Raw genomic sequence first — 20,450 nt, 5'->3', positions numbered from 1 at the left:
TCAGCACTGACCCTCTGGCAGTGCAGCACTCTATCAGCACTGACCCTCTGGCAGTGCAGCATTCTCTCAGCAGTGACCCTTTGACAGTGCAGCACTCCCTCAGCACTGACCCTCTGGCAGTGCAGCACTCTCTCAGCACTGACCCTCCGACAGTGCGGCGCTCTCTCAGCACTGACCCTCCGACAGTGCAGCACTCTCTCAGCACTGACCCTCTGACAGTGCGGCGCTCCCTCAGCACTGACCCTCCGACAGCGCGGCACTCCCTCAGTACTGACCCTTCAACAGTCCAGTGCTCCCTCAGCACAGACCCTCCGACAGCAGGGCACTCCATCTGCACTGACCCTCCGACAGTGCAGCACTCTATCAGCACTGACCCTCTGACAGTGCAGCACTCTATCAGCACTGACCCTCTGGCAGTGCAGCACTCTATCAGCACTGATCCTCTGGCAGTGCAGCACTCTATCTGCACTGACCCTCCGACAGTGCAGCACTCTATCAGCACTGACCCTCTGGCAGTGCAGCACTCTATCAGCACTGACCCTCTGGCAGTGCAGCACTCTATCTGCACTGACCCTTCGATAGTGCAGCACTCCATCAGCACTGACCATCTGACAATGCAGCACTCTATCAGCGCTGTTCCTCTGACAGTGCAGCACCCTCTCTGCACTGACCCTCCGACATTGCAGCACTCCCTCTGCACTGACCATCCAACAGTGGGTCACTCCCTCAGCACTGACCCTCTGACAGTGCGGGCACTCCTTCAGTACTGGCCCCTCCTACAGTGCGGCACTCCCTTAGTACTGAATCTCCAATAGTGAGGCAGTCCCGAAATTGATAAAGAAATTGGTTGTGCATTCATGTCATGCCTTTAACCTGGTCAAATAACACAGCGTCTTAATCAACCAAAGTTTCACTTCGAGCTCCACCAGGGAATATTAGGAAACAGACAATGAAAGGCTTGGAGAAATAGGACATTGTTGAAGTAGTGTATTGAAAGAGTTGGAGCAAGAGAAGGAAAGAGAGAGAGGGACAGAGACAGAGGTGGAGAGCTTTCGGGAGGGAGTTCCAGAGCTCAAGACCATTAGGTAGCTGAAGGAATGGACCCCAATTTTGATTGATAGGAATCAAAAGATGTTCAAGAGGCTGGGATTGGAGCAGGTTACAGAGATAAGGAGGGGTGTAGGGGTTGGAGGAAGTTACAGAGAAATGGAGGGGTGTAGCAACTGGAGTAGGTTACTGATATAAGGAGGGGGAGGGGCTGGAGGAGGTTACAGAGATGGGGAGGGGTGTATGGGTTGGAGTTGATTATCAAAAGAGGGAAGTGTGTAGGGGTGGAGGACATTACAGGGATACAGAGGGACGTAGAGGCTAGAAGAAGTTACAGAGATAAGGAGGAGCATAGGGACTGGAGGAGGTTACAGAGATAGGGAGGGATTGTATGGGGTGGATGTGTTACCAATATAGGGAGGGGTTTAGTGGCTAGAGTAGATTACAGAGATAGGGAGGGATGTTGGGGCTGGAAGTTGTTACAAAAGGGAAGGGTTTAGGGTCTAGAAGAGGTGACAAGATAGGGATATATGTGGTCATAGAGTTTTGCAGAACAGTGAGGGACTCAGCCCATCGTGTCTGTGCTGGTCATCCAGCACCCTTCTACCCCAGGGCATATTTTCCATCAATTAGCCCATATCCCTTTATGCTCTGACATTTCAAGTGATCAAGTGAACCCTTCTTCAATGTCTTGAGGGTCCCCACCTTGACCACCCTGTTCGACAGTGAGTTCCAGATTTCCATCCCTGTCTGCATGAAAAGGTTTTTCTTGAGAGCCTCTTACTCCTTCGCTGAAAGCTGTGCCCATCAGTTATTTCCTGTAAAAAGGGGAACCTTTCTTCCTACCAACCCTGTCTATGCTGCTCAAAACTTTGCACAATTCAATCAGATACCAGTCAATCCCCACCCCCACCAACCCAAGCTCTCTCTGTTCTTGATAATATAACTCGAGCTGATGTTGGCTTATAACGAAGGACAATGTAACTCTAGGAATTAGCCATTGAGAAGGGGGAGGTATTAGCCATTTTAATCGGCTTGAAAGTGGATCAGTCCCCAGGCCCAGATCAGATTTACCTCAGGCAGCTGCGGAAGGCAAAGGGAGGAGACAGAAGGGACCACCCACTGCATTTTCTATCCTCTAAGGCATCCGCTGTTTTGACCCCTCGGTGTCTACCAAAAGCATTTTTTTAACCCGTTTCCAGTTCTGTACATCTCTTGACATTCAGGATTTTCTCAACCTATTGGTCTTGCCCTTCACCTTCGCCAGAACATGTTGGTGCTGCTCTCTCTCTTCTTTCTGTTGATTATCTTGCACCCTTATTGAGGTTTCTAACACAGTGAGACTGGGCAGGAAGTATAAAGCTGAACATCCTGTCTATTCTAGGAGCTGCTATGCTGTCTTCATGGGCAATTCTGACTAAATCAGCAAAGTACATAAATTTCAGAAAACTGTAATTCAACTTATAGCTTCTGAGTAAACATCATTCCCCAGTTTTTATCACAACTCACTTCCATGACTTGATCGTTGTTTGGTTAACAAAGCTTCAGCTTTATGATAATCACCAGAGATTACCCATCCTCCCATTGCTTCTCCCTGCTCCCTATGTCTGTAACCTCCTCTAGATCTGCAATGTACACCGCGAGATCTCAATGCTCCTCCACTCCTGTTGTCAGACCCGGAGCCAGTGTATATCAGTGAGCACAGGGGTAATGTGTGAACAGGATTTGGTTTCTATTCGCACATTGGTTACTGCTGAATTGGTTCCCAATCAGAGCTCAATCAGGATGATCTTTAACAAAGACTATTAAGCATAAATCTGCTTGAGCTGACAATGATGTTACCTTGGAGAAGTGACAGCAGGAAGTAAGATTTCCTGATTATTGTCCTCTCCCAGATATTTCATCAGTTTCTCCCTCTCAAGCTCTGAAAGAGTTAATGAGGCCTCACCTCTTGTCAGACAGCTCTCAAAAGATCAGAATGACTTTTAGACAATGTCCTCACAGATTACTATGATTTTCTGTGGGATTATAGGTGCTCAGCAGAGAGTTAGAAGGATTCAAGCAGGTAAAACAATAAGAGTTGAATTCCTATAGCACCCTTCATGATGTCTGAAAATTCCCACTCTGCATAACCCTCATCCCTAGATCTAGAAAGATGATTTGTATGACAGACTTGAGCCTTATGGTCAGAGTTTAATAATAAATAGAAATCTTTCAAAGTCATCAATCATTGGAATCTGTCTTTTACAAAGCCACAACATCAGCAAAGAATAATGTTGGTTGTGGCAGTAAGTACTTGTCATTATTTTACTTACTATGTACCTGTCTTACTTCTTGTAAGAGTAACTGCCCCACACACTCTACCTGGGTGGAATGGCCTCTTCCTGTGCTGGTTCCCTTGTGTATTTAATTAGAATTGTCGATGTGTCACTGTGAGTGAGATCAGGAAGTTGGTTCAAAGTGAGAAGGCAGCAGTTTGCCTCGCATGATGAACAAACTGTTAACCCTTTGCGTGGCCCTGAGATTATCTCTGTGCAGACCTGGGCAGTATTTAATGGGCCTTTTCCGGTTCCTCTCTCACAGACTTGAATGGCTGAATGGCCTCCTCCTGTTCCAGTGTAACAGATTGAAGGGGCAGAATGGACCTCATTCTGTTTGTATCTAACAGGAATCAAGGGACTAAATTGGTCTTATCCTGTTTGTGAGTAATAGGCCCAGAGCTCAATAATAAACAGCAATCTATTGAAGGATTCGATCATTGGAATCTGTATTTGTTACATCACAACACCATCAAAGCTGTTGCTCGTGGGATTGAATTGTAATCAGTCCGTTATTTACCCACGATCTGTGTCGCCTGTGGAGTAACAGCCAGAGCCCTCTGTTTGGACTGAACAGTCTCTTCCTTTGCGGCTACGCCATCTAAATTAGAAAGTGCAGATATGTGATTCTGTATCTGAATGAGGAAGTGGGGAACTGAGAAGTCCCACAAAACGTTCCACAAAAAATAGCTAACCATTTAAACCCGAATCTGTGATATTTCTGTTCGGAGCTGGGCAGTTGATCACGTGGAGTTGCAACAGTGGTTGTGGTCCTTTAGAACTCACTCCCTCACCCCGGCTTTTTGTTTTGTCTCCACATCTTCCTACGTGATACTCCACCTGCCATATTTTTACTAACTCACTCACCTCTCTGTATCCTCCTTCTTTCTTTTTCGCAGTATAGTTTCCTTACTATCTTCGTGCAATCTGGAAATTTAGCTACTCTGCCTTCTGTCCCCTCAATGCAAAACATTGATATTAATGGTTAAAAGTTGAGGCCCCAGCACAGATCCCTGTGGGACCCCATGTCTCATACCCAGCCAATCCTTTCTCCATGCTTCTGTTACACTATGTTTCTATTTTGTGCAATAACATTTTAAGCAGCACCTTGCAAGATATCTTCTGGAAATCCAAGTTCTGTTTGTCTATGGCCTTCCCTTTACCACAGCGGATGTTGTTCCTTAAATTAACTTCAACGTTGGTTAGATATGATTTCTCCTTTGAAAACCATGCTGATCTTTGCGACAACCTTTAGTTTTTCTTGGGTTCTATCCCCACCTCTCATTTACTCCTTACCCCCTCATCCCACCCTATCTTCTTCGTATAAACCATCTATATCTTCCCACCTACCATCAGTTTTCAGGAAGGGTCACTCAACCCAAAACGTTAAGTCTGATTTCTCTCCACAGATGCTGCCAGATCTGCTGAGCTTTTCCTGCAATTTCTGTTTTTGTTTCTGATTTACAGCATCTGTAGTTATTTCAGTTTTTAATGTTTGACTGTGTATTGTCAGCTTTGCTGCTTTGTAGTCATGAAAAATACTGACCAAGGATCATAAAATCATACAGGACAGGTCCTTCGGCCCATCATGTCAGTATCAACAAAAGTACTCAACTATCTACTTTAGTCCTTCATTCCCACACTAGGATCATACCACTCTGAGTTCCTCTATTTCTGACCTATTGTTCACCCCTGATATTTAGGGAGTGACTCCAGAACTTTGGGCCCAGGTAGCAGAAGGCTGCCGGACTGATGGAAATCGGGGAATGGTCATGGACTCGGAGGCTGCAGAGACGTCGGAATGTTGCAGGAGTGTCGTCAGCGATCACGAAGAGGTTGCAGAAGTGTCACAGGGAAATTCAAAGAGCTTGTAGGGGTGTCACAGGAGAACATGAGGAGCCTGCAGAGAGCTGTGGGAGGAATCTTTTGAAGATGTCAATCGTTGGAATCTGACTGTAAAGTCTAGAGGTCACATCATCAAAGAACATTAGGGGGGTCTAGACCCAAAATGCCAGCTTTCCTGCTCCTCTGATGCTGCTTGGCCTGCTGTGTTCATCCAGCTCTACACCTTGTTATATTAGGTCATTTGGATTGGCCATGCTAAATTGCTCTAGTGTCCAGGGATGTGCAGGCTAGGCAGATTAGCAATGGGAAATGCTGGCTTACAGGAATTGGGTAGGGTGGTGAGTATGGGTGGGATGCTATTTGGAATGTTGGTGTGGACCCGATGGGCCGAATGGCCTGAGTCCACACTGTAGGGATTCTATGATTCTATGAAATACAATGTTGGTCATGGAAGTGACTTTTTGCCACTATGTTGCTTACCTTGAGCTATCCTAATACTCGCATGGGGAGTAACTGCCCACATGCTCTGCCTGGGTGGAATGGCCTTCTGCTGTGCTGCTGCCCTTGTGTATTTAATGAGAAAGTGTTAGGGTGATTCAAGTCAGGAAATGAGGAAATTGTGGGAAAACAGCACCACATCTGTCACTACAAGCAAACTGCAAAGATCTTTGATGTTATTTCTGTGTAGACGAGAGAGTCAGTGACTTGGCTCACAGGAATAGGAAATGGCCCATTCAGCTCCTTCCTTGAGCCTGACACACAGGAACAGGAAGAAGCCCATTCAGGCACTTCCTCAAACCTGTTACACAGGAACAGGTAGAAGCTTTTCAGCCCCTGGAACGTGTTATAAAGAAACAGAAGAGGCCATTCATCCTGGTGACATTGCCACACTGGAAGGGAAGGAGACCATTCAGCCCATCAACACTGTAATACTTGAATGGGTGGAGACCACTGGAACACAAGGAGACCATTCAGCACCTCAACCCGTTTACACTGGAACAGGAGGACACCATTCAGTCCATCAACACTGTGAAACTGGAACGGGAGGAGACCATTCAGTCCATCAACACTGTGAAACTGGAACGGGAGGAGACCATTCAGTCCATCAACACTGTTACACTGGAACAGGAGTAGACCATTCAGTCCCTTGACACTGTTACAATGGAATAGGAGGAGACCATTCATCCTCTTTGAACCATGTCAATAGCTGGCCAGGTCTGCAGAGCAATATTGTCAGGTCCTGCACAGGTGTCAAAGTTTCTTTATGGTAAGGCCAGATACTCAGCCACTTTGACACTCTGTACCCACTTCCTGATGTCACTCACAGTGATACATCAGCACTTTTAATGTAATACACAGAGTGAACAGCACAGGAAAAAGCCATTCAGCCCAAGAAGAGAGCGTCGGCGGTTACTCTCCAGGCGAGCAGTCGGACAGGGAGTAGGTAAGTAACGTAACATTTGGAACTCAGTTCCATGACCAACATCATCCTTTGTTAATATTGTGACTGTTCAAAGACTGATTCCAATTATCGATGTCTTTGAAAAGTTTCTACTTCTTACTGAAATCTGGACCAAAGGCAGATCATCTTTCTACATCATGGGGCAAGGCAAGTGCAGAGACATGAACTTTTGGGACTGAAAACAGGAAATACTGGAGAAACCCGGCAGGTCTGGCAGCATCTATTGACAGAGAGAAATAGAGTTAATGTTTTGAGCCCAATCTGACTGTTCTTCTGAAGTAAAGGGGGTTGGTAAATGATGGGTTTTATGTTGTTGACAGAGGGAGAGAACGAGGAAGTGGGACAGATGGTGATGGTGCCTGGAGGAAATCACCAAAGGATTGTGAATGATGGTGAAAGAGGGCTTGAGATGTAAAATAGGACAGATGGGTGTGAATAGGAGAGAATGCGTCTGCTGTACTTGGAGGAAAAACCAACAAGACACAAGCAAGAACCAGGAGCTGCATAATCAAAATGGAGGACTGAATTTGTTGAGCTCAGTGCTAAAAGCTGCAGAGAGCTCAGTGGAAAATTAGGTGTTGTTTGCATTGAGCTTCAGTGGAACACAGAAGCAGTCTTGAGCTTGGGTTTCAACATTCAGCCCAATAACTTGAGAGCTCGCCCACTGTCCTACACATTGATGAAACCACCTTCCCTCACCATCAACATGTGTCTCATTGGCAAGAGAAGGAAATGCAATTTTGGAACATGCTTTATTTTTGTGAAGCCTTGAACCCACAGAGAATCAATGTGGTCTGTGAGGACAATGTCTAAAAGTAGTTCTGATCTCTTGTGAGCTGTTCAACAAGAGGTGAGGTCTCATTAACTACTTTTTCTTTCAGAGCTTGAGAGGGAGAAGCTGATGAAATATCTAGGAGCAGACAATGATCGGGAAATCTTACTTCCTGCTGTCACTTCTCCAAGGTAATGCCATTGTCTTATGGTTAATAGCCTTTGTAAAAGATCTTTCTTACTGAGCTCTGCTTGGGAACCAATTCAGCAGTGCACCAGTTGTAGAGAACGCATCTTTTAGATACATAGAATATAGAAGCAGGATTAGGCCATTTGGCCCTTTAAGTCTTCTTCATTATTGAATATGATCATGGCTAATCATCCAACTCAGTCTCCTTGTCTGGCTCTCTACTTTTACCCCTTTAGCCCTAAGAACTATATCTGACTGTGGCAGAGAATTCAACAGGTTCACCATTCTCTGGGTGAAAAATATTCTCCTCATCTCAGTCCTAGATGGCCTTTCCAGTATCCTTAGACTGTGACCTTGTCATTGGGAACATCCTAGCTAGTCCTATGATAATTTTATAGGTTTCTATGAGATTACCCTCATTTTTCTGAACTCCAGTTTAAAATTAGCCTTTTGCTAACATTAATCAGAATTTCCTGTGAAGTCAACACAGCAACTACTAGAATAGACAGGCTGTTCAGCATTACACTTCCTGTCCATTCTCACTGAACTAGAAACCTCAATAAGGTAACTGATTACAGGGAGGGAAGGCAAAGCAGTTGGTGGATACAGGTATAAAATTCAATTCCATATTTGTCTTTGATCTCAATGCATGCAGAGCTCAGGCTAGAAGCACTTTGCTCAAGTTTATCACAGTGTCTGCAGGAGTAGGGTCAATGCTGAGATTGGGGACCTGTCAGTCTCCATTGCTGTATCGGAATGAATAATACAGTGTTTGAGTCAGAAATAATCCCTGAGACAATGAAAGAGATCTCTCAGATAGAAGAGTCAAAGAGGTTCCTTAGATAATGAAGTTTATTTATTTATTCATTTGTGGGACATGGGTGTCACTGGCTGGCCAGTATTTATTACCTGTCCCTAGTTGCCCTTGAGAAGGTGGTGATGAGCTATTTCCAAGTCAAGATGGTGAGTGGCTTGGAGGGAAACTTGCAGGGGGTGGTGTTCCCATGTATCGCTGCCCTTGTCCTGCTAGACTGAAGTGGTTGTGGGTTTGGAAAGTGCTCTGTGAGGATCTTTAGTGAATTTCTGCAGTGCATCTTGTAGATTTTACACACTGCTGCTACCGTTGGCAGTGGAGGGAGTGGATGCTTGTGGATGTACTGCCAATCAAGTGGGCTACTTTGCCGTGGATGATGTCAAGCTTCTTGAGTGTTGTTGGAGCTGCATCCATCCAGGCAAGTGGGGAGTATCCTATTACTTGTGTGTTGTAGTTAGGAGGTGAGTTATTTGCTGCAGTATTCCTAGCTTCTGACCTTCTCTTGTAGCATTGTGTTTATTGCTGAGTCGAGTTGAGTTTCTGGTCAACGATAATCTCCCAGTATGTTGATAGTGGGGGAATTCAGTGATGATAACACCATTGAATGTCAAAGGGTGGTGGTTAGATTGTCGCTTATTAGTGATGGTCATAGCGTGACATTTGTGTGGCATGTTACTTGCCAGTTGTTAGCCTGAGCCTGGATATTGTCCTGATCTTTTTGCATTTGGACATGGACTGCTGCAGTATCTGAGAATCGTGAATAGTACAGACCATTGTGCAATTATCAGTGAACATTCCCACTACTGGCCTCATGGTGAGGGAAGATCATTGAAGAAGCAGCTAAAGATGGTTAAGCCTATGACACTACCCCAAGGAAATCCTGCACAGATGTCCTGGAGCTGCAGTGACTAACCAACAACCACGACCATCTTCCTATGTCCCAGGAAGGCGTTAAAGGAAGATTTAAATTATGATTTGTCAATGCTACAGCATTTGAGGATTCTTGGACATAATTGTGATCCAGGCAAACATGTCTACTGATGCTATTTGAAGTTTGAGCAACTTTGGCTCAGAGTTTATGAACTGGAGGCAAAATTACAGATATGGTGATAAACAGGGAGGACATTGCCAGGAGACAGTCACACCATGTAAGATAATGTGTTCTGATATGGGCAATGGTCAGGGTCAGGAGATGTGGCTGCGAGTTAGTCTTCAGGAGCTCAGAGGAAAGGTGTATTAACCTCTCCAATTGTTCAATAGGCTTGTAGTTCAGTCAGTCTGTCTGAATGAGAGTGAGGGCTGCTCGGTGGACATGCAAATTGACCATGGCACTGACGTACAGCAAGCTCTTGAAGTAGAGAGAGCAACAAGGAACATAATGGTAGTAGTGTTCATTATAGTGAGGGGGTGTGATGCCGTTATCTGTAGGAAAGTGGCCAGATGCCAATGTTGCCTGCCCAGTGACAGGGTTTAGGTCATTAGCTCATAGCTGGAAAGGATGTTGCAGTGGGAGGGGAAGAATCCAATGGGTGTGGTTCATGTCTGTTGCAAAGACATAGTGAAAAACAGGAATGAGAATAGCACAGAGAGTATGAGCATCTGATTTATAAAGCAGAACCTCAAAGGTTATAATCTCTATATTATTACCAGATTTGCAAGCTGATTAGTATTGGTATAACTCAGGAAGCCTGACTGAAAAGGAACATCATTTATTGTTGAACACTAAAATAGAACCACTAATTATGTGCATATTGGGTGGTCTCAGCCTGGGTAAGACAGTTCTATAGATCCATCCCTGGATCTGCTTTACCTTTTTAAAAATTGTTTATATATCTGAAAGTGCTCTTACAGGCAACCGAATGTCTGTCCCACCACCAAAGCACCGTGACCTTTTTTGGTTTAAAGTATCAACTGCCACCAGTTAATCACCCATGTAGCCAAATAGATATTTACAAGCAAAGCCTGTTACGGGCAACTGGGTCTGCTTTATAAAGGGCTCAGGTGATGAGTTCCAACCTGTTACAAAGGGAACTCAATAAGCTCCACTGGGAGATAAATAAGCAATTCCCATTGGGCCTTGTAGGGGTTATCACAGGTACATCAAATTAGCGAGATGAATCCATAGTTCAAAGACTGGAGTTGGTGCAGTTTCTGAACATGGTTTCTGATAGAGGGGAAAGTTGAGGCTATAACGTCGGTAAGGTCTACACATGCACCATGCTGGAGTTAGTGTGAATAACATAATTTGGCCAGGAGAGAGGGTTCAAAGCAAATTAATGAGAGCAAGGTTTGAATGTGAAATGATTTGGAATATCAGAGCAGGCAAGAGAAGAAAATAGTAATATGGGAAATCAGAGTCATAGAGTGGCAAGAAGGGACAGAGAGAAAACATACCACCAACAATCAAGTCATGATGTAGCAAAGATAATAAAATGACAAAACTAAAGGCCCTGTATCTGAATGCATATAGCATTCATAATAAATTGAAGGTGCATTGAAGTGAATAAGAATGGTCTGCTAGCCACAAAGAGTCATGGCTACAGGATGAGAAGGATTGGGTGCAGAATATTACGAGGTTATAACATTTAAGAAGAACAGGAAGCTTGGTAAAGTGGAGGGGTAGCGCTGTTAATCAAGGATGGCATTTGTGCAATTTTTAGAGATGGCCTTTCTTCAGCAGGTTGGGATGTAGAATAGGTTTTGGTGGAGATGAGGACTAGTGTGGGACAGAAGTCATGAGTGGGAATGGTCTATGGGCCCCCTAACAGTAGATGCAATGTGGGATGAAGTATACATAAAGAAACATTGGATGCTTACGGTAAATAATCATGGTGATTTTAATCAACATCTAAACTGGGGAAATCAGATTGTCAATCATAGCCTGGATGAGAAGTCCATAGAATACTTAGAGATAATTTCTTCAAGCAACAAGTTCTGGAACTGCCGAAACAGCAGGTTAAAGGAGACTTTGTATTGTGTAATGTGACAAGATTAATTAATGATCTCTAGGTAGCAGTGACTACAATGTGATAGGATTTTACATCCAGTTTTAAAAGGAAAATATTCGGTCTAAGACAAGTATTTTAAACCGAAATAATGGCAACTATGTGGGTGTGAAAGTGAAGTTAACTGAAGTGAACCGATGTAATAGAATAGGGGATATATCAACAGAAACACAATGGTTGACATTTAAAGAGATATTCCAGAATATTTTTTGACTATAAAAATAACCTAAGGGGGAAACTCATGGTCATATTCAAGGAAAAAATGTACACCTGTACAAAAATGAGTGGCAGATCAGAATGTTTGATGAGAATGTGGAGAACAGCAGGAAATGAATAAAATGTTCGGCCACATCTAAAGTATTGTGTCCAGTTCTGGTCGCCTCATTACAGGAAAGATGTGGAAGCGTGGGAAAGGGTGCAGAGGAGATTTACCAGGATGTTGCCCGGAATGGAGGGAATGTCTTACGAGGAAAGGTTGAGAGAGCTAGGGTTTTTCTCTTTAGAATGACGAAGGATGAGAGGTGACTTGATAGAGGTGTACAAAATGATCAGAGGTATAGAGAGTGTGGACAGCCAGAGACTTTTTCCTAGGTTGGTAGTAGCTATTATGAGGGGGCATAGTTTTAAAGTGAGTGGAGGTAGATATAGGGGAGATGTCAGAGGTGGGTTCTTTACTCAGAGCGTGGTCGGGGCGTGGAATGCATTGCCGGAGAGGGTAGCGGAGTCAGCCTCATTAGGGACATTTAAGCGGCTATTAGATAGGCATATGGATAATAGTATAAGGTAGGGGTGGAGGTTGGATAGACCTTAGGATTAGGGTAAAAGTTCGGCACAACATCGTGGGCCAAAGGGCCTGCACTGTGCTGTTTTATGTTCTATGTTAATTAGGAAGAAGAGGAAGCTAGCTAGAAATGTGAAAAAAATGTACAGCAAGTTTCTACAGGTATTTAAGAAGGAAAAGAGTAAATCTGGAGAGTGATAATGGGAGCTAAGAGGAGATAATAAGGAAATGGCAGATGAAATGAACATTTTGTTTCTGTCTTCATCATGGAAGATAAAAAAAGGCATTTCAATAACAACTATAAATGAGGAGATGAAAGGAAGAAGGAACTTAGTAAGACTACAATCTCAAGTGAAATTGATACTAGGCAAACAAATTCCAGAAATGTTTCATCATATTTCTTTTTATTTGGTCATGGGATGTGCTAGGCCAGCATTGAGTGCTCACCCACAGCAATTAACTGTTAACCAGATTTTTGTAGTTCTGTGAGGTTGTTGACTTGCTCACTGAGCTGGCTTGTTTTCGTCTGGACGTTTTTATCACCATGCTAGGTAACATCATCAGTGAGGCCTCCAATGAAGCAATGTTGTTCTACTCCGCTTCAAATTTATATTGTCTGGTCCATTATGGTGAGTAGTGTCATTTCCGGTTTTGATCTGTATAGGTTTGTATATGGGGTTCAATTCTGTATGTTTGTCGATTGCATTATGGGTTGAGAACCATGCCTCTAGGAATTCCCGTGTGTGTCTATGTTTGGCTTGGGCTACTATGGTCACGTTGTTCCAGTTAAACAGATGGCCTTCATTATCCAAGTGTACTGATATTAAGGAAAGTTTGTTGTGTTGCTTTGCTGCTAGCTGATGTTCATGTATTCTGATGGCTAGTTTCCTTCCGGTCTATCTGATGTAATGTTTGTGGCAGTTGTCGCATGGTATTTTGTAAACACGTTGGTTCTGCATGTTGTGGGAATGGGGTCTTTAATCCTTGTGATTGTTTGTCGTAGAGTGGCTGTGGGCTTGTGTGTCACCATGATTCCTAGTGGTCTTAGGAGTCTCGTTGTCAGTTCTGATATGTTCTTGATGTAGGGCAGTGTGGCCAGTGTGTTAGGGTGTACTGTGTCCTCCTGTTGTTGTCTGTTTAGTAGGCATCTGCAGATGAAGTTGCAGAGATATCCGTTCATAGCGAAGATTTTGTATAGGTGCTCTTCCTCTTTCCTGCTGGAGTGTTGCAGTGAGTCGTGACCTGTTTAAATAGTGTCCTAATACAGCTTTGTGGATGTTGGGGTGGTTGCTGTGGAAGATGAGGATTTGCTCAGTATGGGTTGTTTTTCTGTACACTGAGGTTTGGAACTCCCTGCTGGTCATTGATGTGGTCCTGGTGTAATATGTAGGCCAGACTAGTTAAGGATTTTCTTCCAGTAAAGGACATTAGTAAATCACATAGGCTTTTCCTGACAATTGACAGTGGTTGGTTATGTGGTCTCAAATAGTCTAGGTTTTAATCTCAGATATTTTACTGAATTCAGATCTCATCATCTGCCATGGTGGGATTTCAACCCATGTCCTGTACAACACTAACCTGGGTCATTGAACACTAATCTAGCAGCATCACCACTACAGCAGCACCAACCCCATGGTGGAAAATAGCAAAAAATAACTCTTAAATTCAAAAAGAGAGATAGAAAACAGGAAGCTGTAGAACAATTAGACTGACGTCTATTGTGTGGAATGCATAAGAAACAATGGTTAAAAAGATTATATTTGTGCCTTCACAGTAATCAAATAGAGTCATGGTTTTAGAAAAGGGAAACCATGGTTAACCAATGTATTGCAGTAGTTGTACTGTACTTGGATTTCAAGAAGATATCTGATTAGGCAGCAAATCAAAATCTCTTGTGAAAAAATAAAATCTTAAGTTATAGAGGGTACCATATTAGTAGGGATAGCAGCAAGACAGTGCACAATAAAGGCTGCCAAGGATTAAAAGTGGGGCTGACATGGAGGGGTAGATGGGGCCTGAAGGCAGGAGAGAAACCTCTGTCAATAATTTTTCTCCTGGGCTCGAGTTATTCTTTGAGGCTGTGTCATTGAAAATATTCAAGGCTGAGTAAGATTGCTTTGTGGTCATAAATGGAATCAAGGATACAGCGAAAAGGCAGGAAAGTGGAACAAAGGTCATGATTATACATAAAAACTGGGAGCAGGGGTAAGCTATTAAGCTCTCAAGCCTGCTCTGCCATTTGATATGATCATGGCTGATCTCATCTCGGCCTCAACTCCACTTTCTTGCCTGATCCCCACAACTCTTCAATACATTGCTAATTTTAAATCTGTCTATATCCGCTTTAAATTTATTCAATGTCCTGGAATCCATTTGGGGCAGTGAATTCCACAGATTCATGACTCTTTCAGAGAAGTAATTTCTCTTCATCTCTGTCTTAAATCTGATAACCCTTATCTGATCACATAGGATCCAGGGAGAACTCATCAACTGGATACCAAATTGGCTTGACAGACGGAGACAAAGGATGGTATTAAGGGTTGTTTTTCAGTCTGGAGGCCTATGACAAGCATGGATTAGTGCCGCAGGGTTCAGTGCTGGATACACTGCTGTTTGCCATTTATATAACGATTTGGATGAGCACATAAGAGACATAGTTGATGGGTTTGTGGATGACATCAAAATTGGTGGTATAGTGGATGGTGAAGAAGGTTATCTAAGACTACAATGATCAACTGTGCCAATGGGCCGATGAATGGCAGATGGAGCTTAATTCAGATAAATGCGAAATGTTGTAATTTGGTGAGACAAACCAGGGCAGGATATACACAATGGTAGGGCTGGGGGAGTGTTGTGAAACAGAAAGACCTAGGGGTGCAGGTACATAGTTCCTTGAAAGTAGCATCACAGGTAGACAGAACGGTGAAGAAGGTGTTTGGCATGCTTGCATTCATCAGTCAGAGCATTGAGCACCAGAGTTGGAATGTCATATTACAGCTGTACAAGACATTGATAAGGCCACATTTGGAGTACAGCAGAAAGGATGTTATTAAACCGCAAAGGATGTTAACAAGACTAGAGGGTTTGAGTTATAAAGAGAGGCTAGATAAGTTGGGACATTTTTCCCCTGGAGTGTAGAACGCTGAGGGGTGATGTTGCAGAGGTTTATATAATTGTGAGGGGCATAGGTCAGGGGAACAGATCAGGTCTTTTCCCAAGAGTGGAGGGAGTTCAAAACTAGAGGGCATAGGTTTAAGGTGAGACAGGAAAGATTTGAAAAGGAATTGATGGGCAACTTTTTCACACAAAGGGTGGTGCATATATGGAATGAACTGCCAAAAGAAGTTTAAAAGACATTTCATCAGTACTTGTATCAAAAAGGTTTAGAAGGATATGGGACAAATGCATGCAAATTGGATTAGTTCAGTTTGGGAAACCCAGTTGGTATGGATGGGTTTGGCGAAAAGGACAGTTTTCATGCTGTACACCCCTGTGACTCTAATCCCCTTCAGCATCTTATAGACCTCAACTAGATCTTCTCTCATTTTTCTAAACTCCAGAGTATTGGCCTGAATTGCCCAATCTCTCTTCATAAGGCAAATCTCTCTTCTCTGAAATCGATTTATTAAAGCTCCTCTGAACTGCCTCCAATTCAACTGTGTCCCTCTCAAGTAAGGGGACCAAAACTGTGTGCAATACTCCAGGTGTGGTGTCACTAATGCCTTTTACAGTTGCAGCAATACTTAGAGTCATAGAGGTGTACGGCACAGAAATAGACCCTTTGGTCCAACTCGTCCATGCTGACAAGATAACCTAAATTAATCCAGTCCAATTTGTCAGCATTTGGCCCATATCCCTCTAAACTTTTCCTATACATTTAGCCATCCAGGTGCCTTTTAAATGATATAATTTTACCAGCCTTCATCAACTTCTCTGGCAGCTCGTTCCATACATGCACCAATCCCTGTGTGAAGAAGTTGTCCCATAGATCCCTTCTAAATCTCTTTTACCTCTCACTTTAAACCTAAGCTAAATAGTTTTGGACTCCCCTATCCTGGGGAAAAGACCTTAACTATTCATTCTATCAATGCCTTTCATGATTTTATTAACTTCTACATGGTTACCCCCCAGCTTTCTCTACTTTGAAACCTTATTCCTTTAACAATAAATGCCAACATTCAATTTGTCTTCTATATTGTCTGCTGTACCTTCATACTACTTTCTGCAATTCATGCTCAAGGACACCCAAATTCTTCTGCATTGAAGTACTCCGAAGTTTCTCTCCATATAGATAACAACTTGCCTCACTAATCAATGTTAATCTCCTTATACCAAATCATGTCTCATTCATCTAATCTGTTCAGAACTGTTCATAAATTTCTTATTTCTCATTGCAACTTTCTTTCCCACCTATTTGACTGTGATTTGCAAATTTGGAAAGAGTACTTTCTATTCCCTCATCCAAGTCATTAATGTAGATTGTAAATAGTTGGATGGAAGACTGGCTTCACTAAACAGAGTCCTGAGGACAGTGAGCCAATGTAGAGTGAACATATCCACCCCTGTGTCCAGGATTCCCCTCCATGTGCTGTGTATCCCTGGGGAGATTCTTGTGGATGCTGTAGATCATCCACACTGCAGCCATTGTGCATGAGTGATGGAGTGGGTGAATATCGAGTGAATCTACAGGCCATCCAGTGCTAAATACTGATATTTCTCTCCCCAGCTGGACTGGCACAAGAGTGGAAACACCACACTCCACGTGAGGTGACAGCACAGGAAGGTTCCTGTGCTCAGGTTCCATGTCATTACAGTTATCCTTCACATCTGGCAAACCAACCGCGAATTGGAATCTGGAACAAAGAGGGAGAATCTGGAACATCATTGATAGCTTTTCACTCCAACCATCACGAGAAAGAGTCCCAACAGTTCCACCATCGGACCCGGCTGTCTGGAGACCTGAAAAATGGAAACTGTTCCCTGATTATAAACACCATCAAGCGGGAAGATGCAGGATCTTATCACTTTAGAATAGAATTTGACAAAGTGAATAGTTACAGCTACTTTCCTGTAACCCAGCTTCACATTTCTGGTAAGTGCTGACTTATAGTTACTCAATAATTTACACTCAGCACTCAGTGGAAAATAAAACAAAATACAGTTTATTAGTATCGTGGCAATCACTGGTTAATGAGCGTGAGTGCACTCCTATGAAATTCTGTGTCGGGTATGTGTTGAATTCTTACAGATAGATGCCATGTACAGGACACATGTTAATGTGGCAGCAGATGCAGCGTACATCTGCCGACACAGATGTTGATACCCACCTGAATCGCCATTGAGAGCACGGTTTTGGATTGTGCTTTGTCTGGTTACTCCTCACTGACCATGGGTGACACTGCCAGGAGTTCAGAACCCTGCCAGCATCACTCTCGGATCAATGGACCCTGCGAGCCTCTCCACGGCAGCAATCCACAGATAGCACAGCTTATTAAAACATAATGTGTGATTATCAATTAACCAGCGGTAGCTTTCAATTTAGTCCTGAAGCATCCTCTAATACAGACTTTAATATTGATGACTGAATGTAATGAGTGGGTCCATCAATTTTATCTGGTTATTCACTCCCGTCTATATCTCCAATCCATTTTAGAAGGACTTCCCTGATCATTTTAACCTCTGATCTCATACCATGAGTGCTTGTAAAAATACTTTCTTTCATGGGACTGTAATTTCTATTTGAACTGATGATTCACATTTTATTCATCTAAAAGGATCCATTCTCTGTGTGTTAGATTTCACAGATAAACCCACGATAGTCCCTGTGGAAATTATCGCAGAAAGGCGTGTGAACCTAAGCTGCACCTTCAACACAACGTGCAATGGAACCGCTCCTGCCTTAACCTGGGACACTCCCACTGCCGTACGTGGATCAGTCTCAAACACTGTAACTCAGCATGGTGTCACTCTGACCTATACTTCTGCTCTGAGCCTGACACCATCACTCAGGCTCCAGGGACAAACTCTCACCTGCAGAGTGAGTTATCCAAATGTTTCTTCAAAGCAGACCCTCGTAATGACAGTGCAATGTAAGTATCCTCTGAAGGAGCAACACTCGCGCAGTACTGACTGTCTGGCAATACAGCACTCCCTCAGAACTCATCCTTCAACACTGCAGTACTAGCTCACTACTGACACTCTGACTGTGTGGCACTCCCTTTATACCAACACTCCAACAGTGCAGTACTCCCTCAGTACTGACTGTCCAACAGTGCAACACTCCCTCAGTATTGAGCCTTGAACAGTGCGGCACTCCCTCATTACTGATCCTCCAAGTGTGCAGCACCCTCTCAGTTCTGACCCTCCAACAGTACAGCATTCCCGCAGTACTGACCGTCTGAGTGTGCAGCATTCCCTCAGTACTGACCCTTCGACAGCACGGCGCTCCCTCAGTACTGACCCTCCAACAGCATGGCTCTCCCTCAGTACTACCCCTTCAACAATGAGGTGCTCCCTCAGTACTGACCCTCCAATTATGTGCGACGATCCCTCAGTACTGACCCTTTGACAGTGTGGCACTCCCTCAGTGCTGAACTGAAGTCTGTGCCTTGATGACGAAGGAAGCTGCATTGACATCACGTACAGGGAACCTGGAGACTATCAGTGAGCAGTGGAGAGCTCCATAACTATCAATGTGGAATCTAAGTATATACAGTTTCTACATTTCCCTCAGAAGTACACATGAACACAGACAGAGAGAGACATATCCACTTGTGAATTATCTATCCTCTGTCATTCATACAGTGCAGAGTCAGTGCCAGTTCTGAATCTCTGAATTTTGAAGGAATGCAAATTCTAGGTTAGGAGGACCTGTACTAAATGAGCAGCCTCCTCTCTGGAGAATTGTAGGTTTATCCCTCAATACTCCATTGATCAAAGACATTTGTTTGGCTGCCAAACTGTATGGGGACTACCTGAGGAAGTGAAAGTCACTTTCATTCTTCCTCGATGGTGAGCATTTCCACTGGTGGGATAGTGAAAATACAGCATGACACCTTAAATAAACAGAAGAAGGTGGAGTCCTGCTGTGCACCAGGACAACTGTGTTCCTCACCTCATGCAGCCTTGGCTCAAAAATGATCAAATAAGCTGAATTTCGGAGGTGAGATGAGACTGATTGTCTTTAACATCGGGCATACACTTGACTAAATGTGGCTCAAGAATTCTGAAAAAAAACAAGAATAAATCGGAATCAGCAGAAAACTTCCCATTGGTTGGATTCATACCTGGCACATGGGAAGATGGTTGTGGTTGGCGGTCAGTCATCTCTATCCAGGATATCTCTGTAGGAGTTCCTCAGGGAAGTGTCCTAGGCCCAACCATCTTCAGCTGCTTCATCAATGACTTTCCCTCCATCATAAAATCAGCTGCACAGATACTGTGAGGTGATTAAGACAAAATTGAAAGCAGAATATCTGGTTGGCACAAACAAGTTGTACTGAAGAGTTTGTTTCCATAAAATATGACTCCCTCCACCACAAATACTCAATAGCAGCAGTGTGTACTATCGACAAGAGGCACTGCAGAAATCTGGGAAGGTTCATACATAGCACCTTCCAAACCCATTACCACACAGGACAGGGACTGCAGATACATGGGGATACCACTCCCTGCAAATTCCACTCCAAGCTACTCACCAGCCTGACTTGGAAATATTTTGCCGTCCCTTCAATGTCACTGGGGCAAAATCTTGGAATTTCCTTACTACTGACGACACACACAGACACACATAGTTCCTTCAATATTCCATGAACAAAATACAACTCATTGACCGCCATGGGAACATCCTGAGGATGTGTAACACACTTTCTCTCCTTTTTTTTTACTTACTTGACGGGTGTGAAAGTGAAATGTAGCCTGTCAATTTACACAGGCAGTGTCCACCAGAAATGTCACACAGCAACTTAGATTGTAGAAATGTGACTGCAAATGCATAGCGTCATAAGTGGAGAGAGCTGAGCAGGGAGTCTTACTGTGCATTGGTTGCTCACAACAAATTCTTTATTTGCTTGTAGACTCACCACGGAATCTCTTGATCACTTCTGTTCATGTGATTGAAGATTCATCAATCAATATAACTGAGGGGAATCCTGCTGTGATAATCTGCTCTGTCGAGAGCTTCCCAGCTTCTAACCTGACATGGAGACATCTTAATGT

At 43.6% G+C, this 20,450-nt stretch overlaps 1 protein-coding gene across 1 annotated transcript in view; it reads left to right on the top strand.

The window, feature by feature from the left end:
* Window positions 1–7,595: 7,595 nt before the first annotated feature.
* LOC109938432 (sialic acid-binding Ig-like lectin 12) overlaps window positions 7,596–20,450 on the top strand; it is a 19,961-nt gene continuing 7,106 nt past the window's right edge. The window contains exons 1-4 of the mRNA XM_048620697.1: window positions 7,596–7,635; window positions 16,960–17,325; window positions 18,029–18,322; window positions 20,309–20,450. The exon at window positions 20,309–20,450 is cut by the window's right edge and continues 155 nt beyond it. Coding sequence (XP_048476654.1) covers window positions 7,596–7,635; window positions 16,960–17,325; window positions 18,029–18,322; window positions 20,309–20,450 — 842 coding nt within the window. The remainder of the gene's footprint in view (window positions 7,636–16,959; window positions 17,326–18,028; window positions 18,323–20,308) is intronic.

Source organism: Rhincodon typus, chromosome 47 (assembly GCF_021869965.1).
Source record: "Rhincodon typus isolate 14 chromosome 47, sRhiTyp1.1, whole genome shotgun sequence".
NCBI lineage: Eukaryota > Metazoa > Chordata > Chondrichthyes > Orectolobiformes > Rhincodontidae > Rhincodon > Rhincodon typus.
This window is presented reverse-complemented; position numbering and strand designations above follow the sequence as displayed.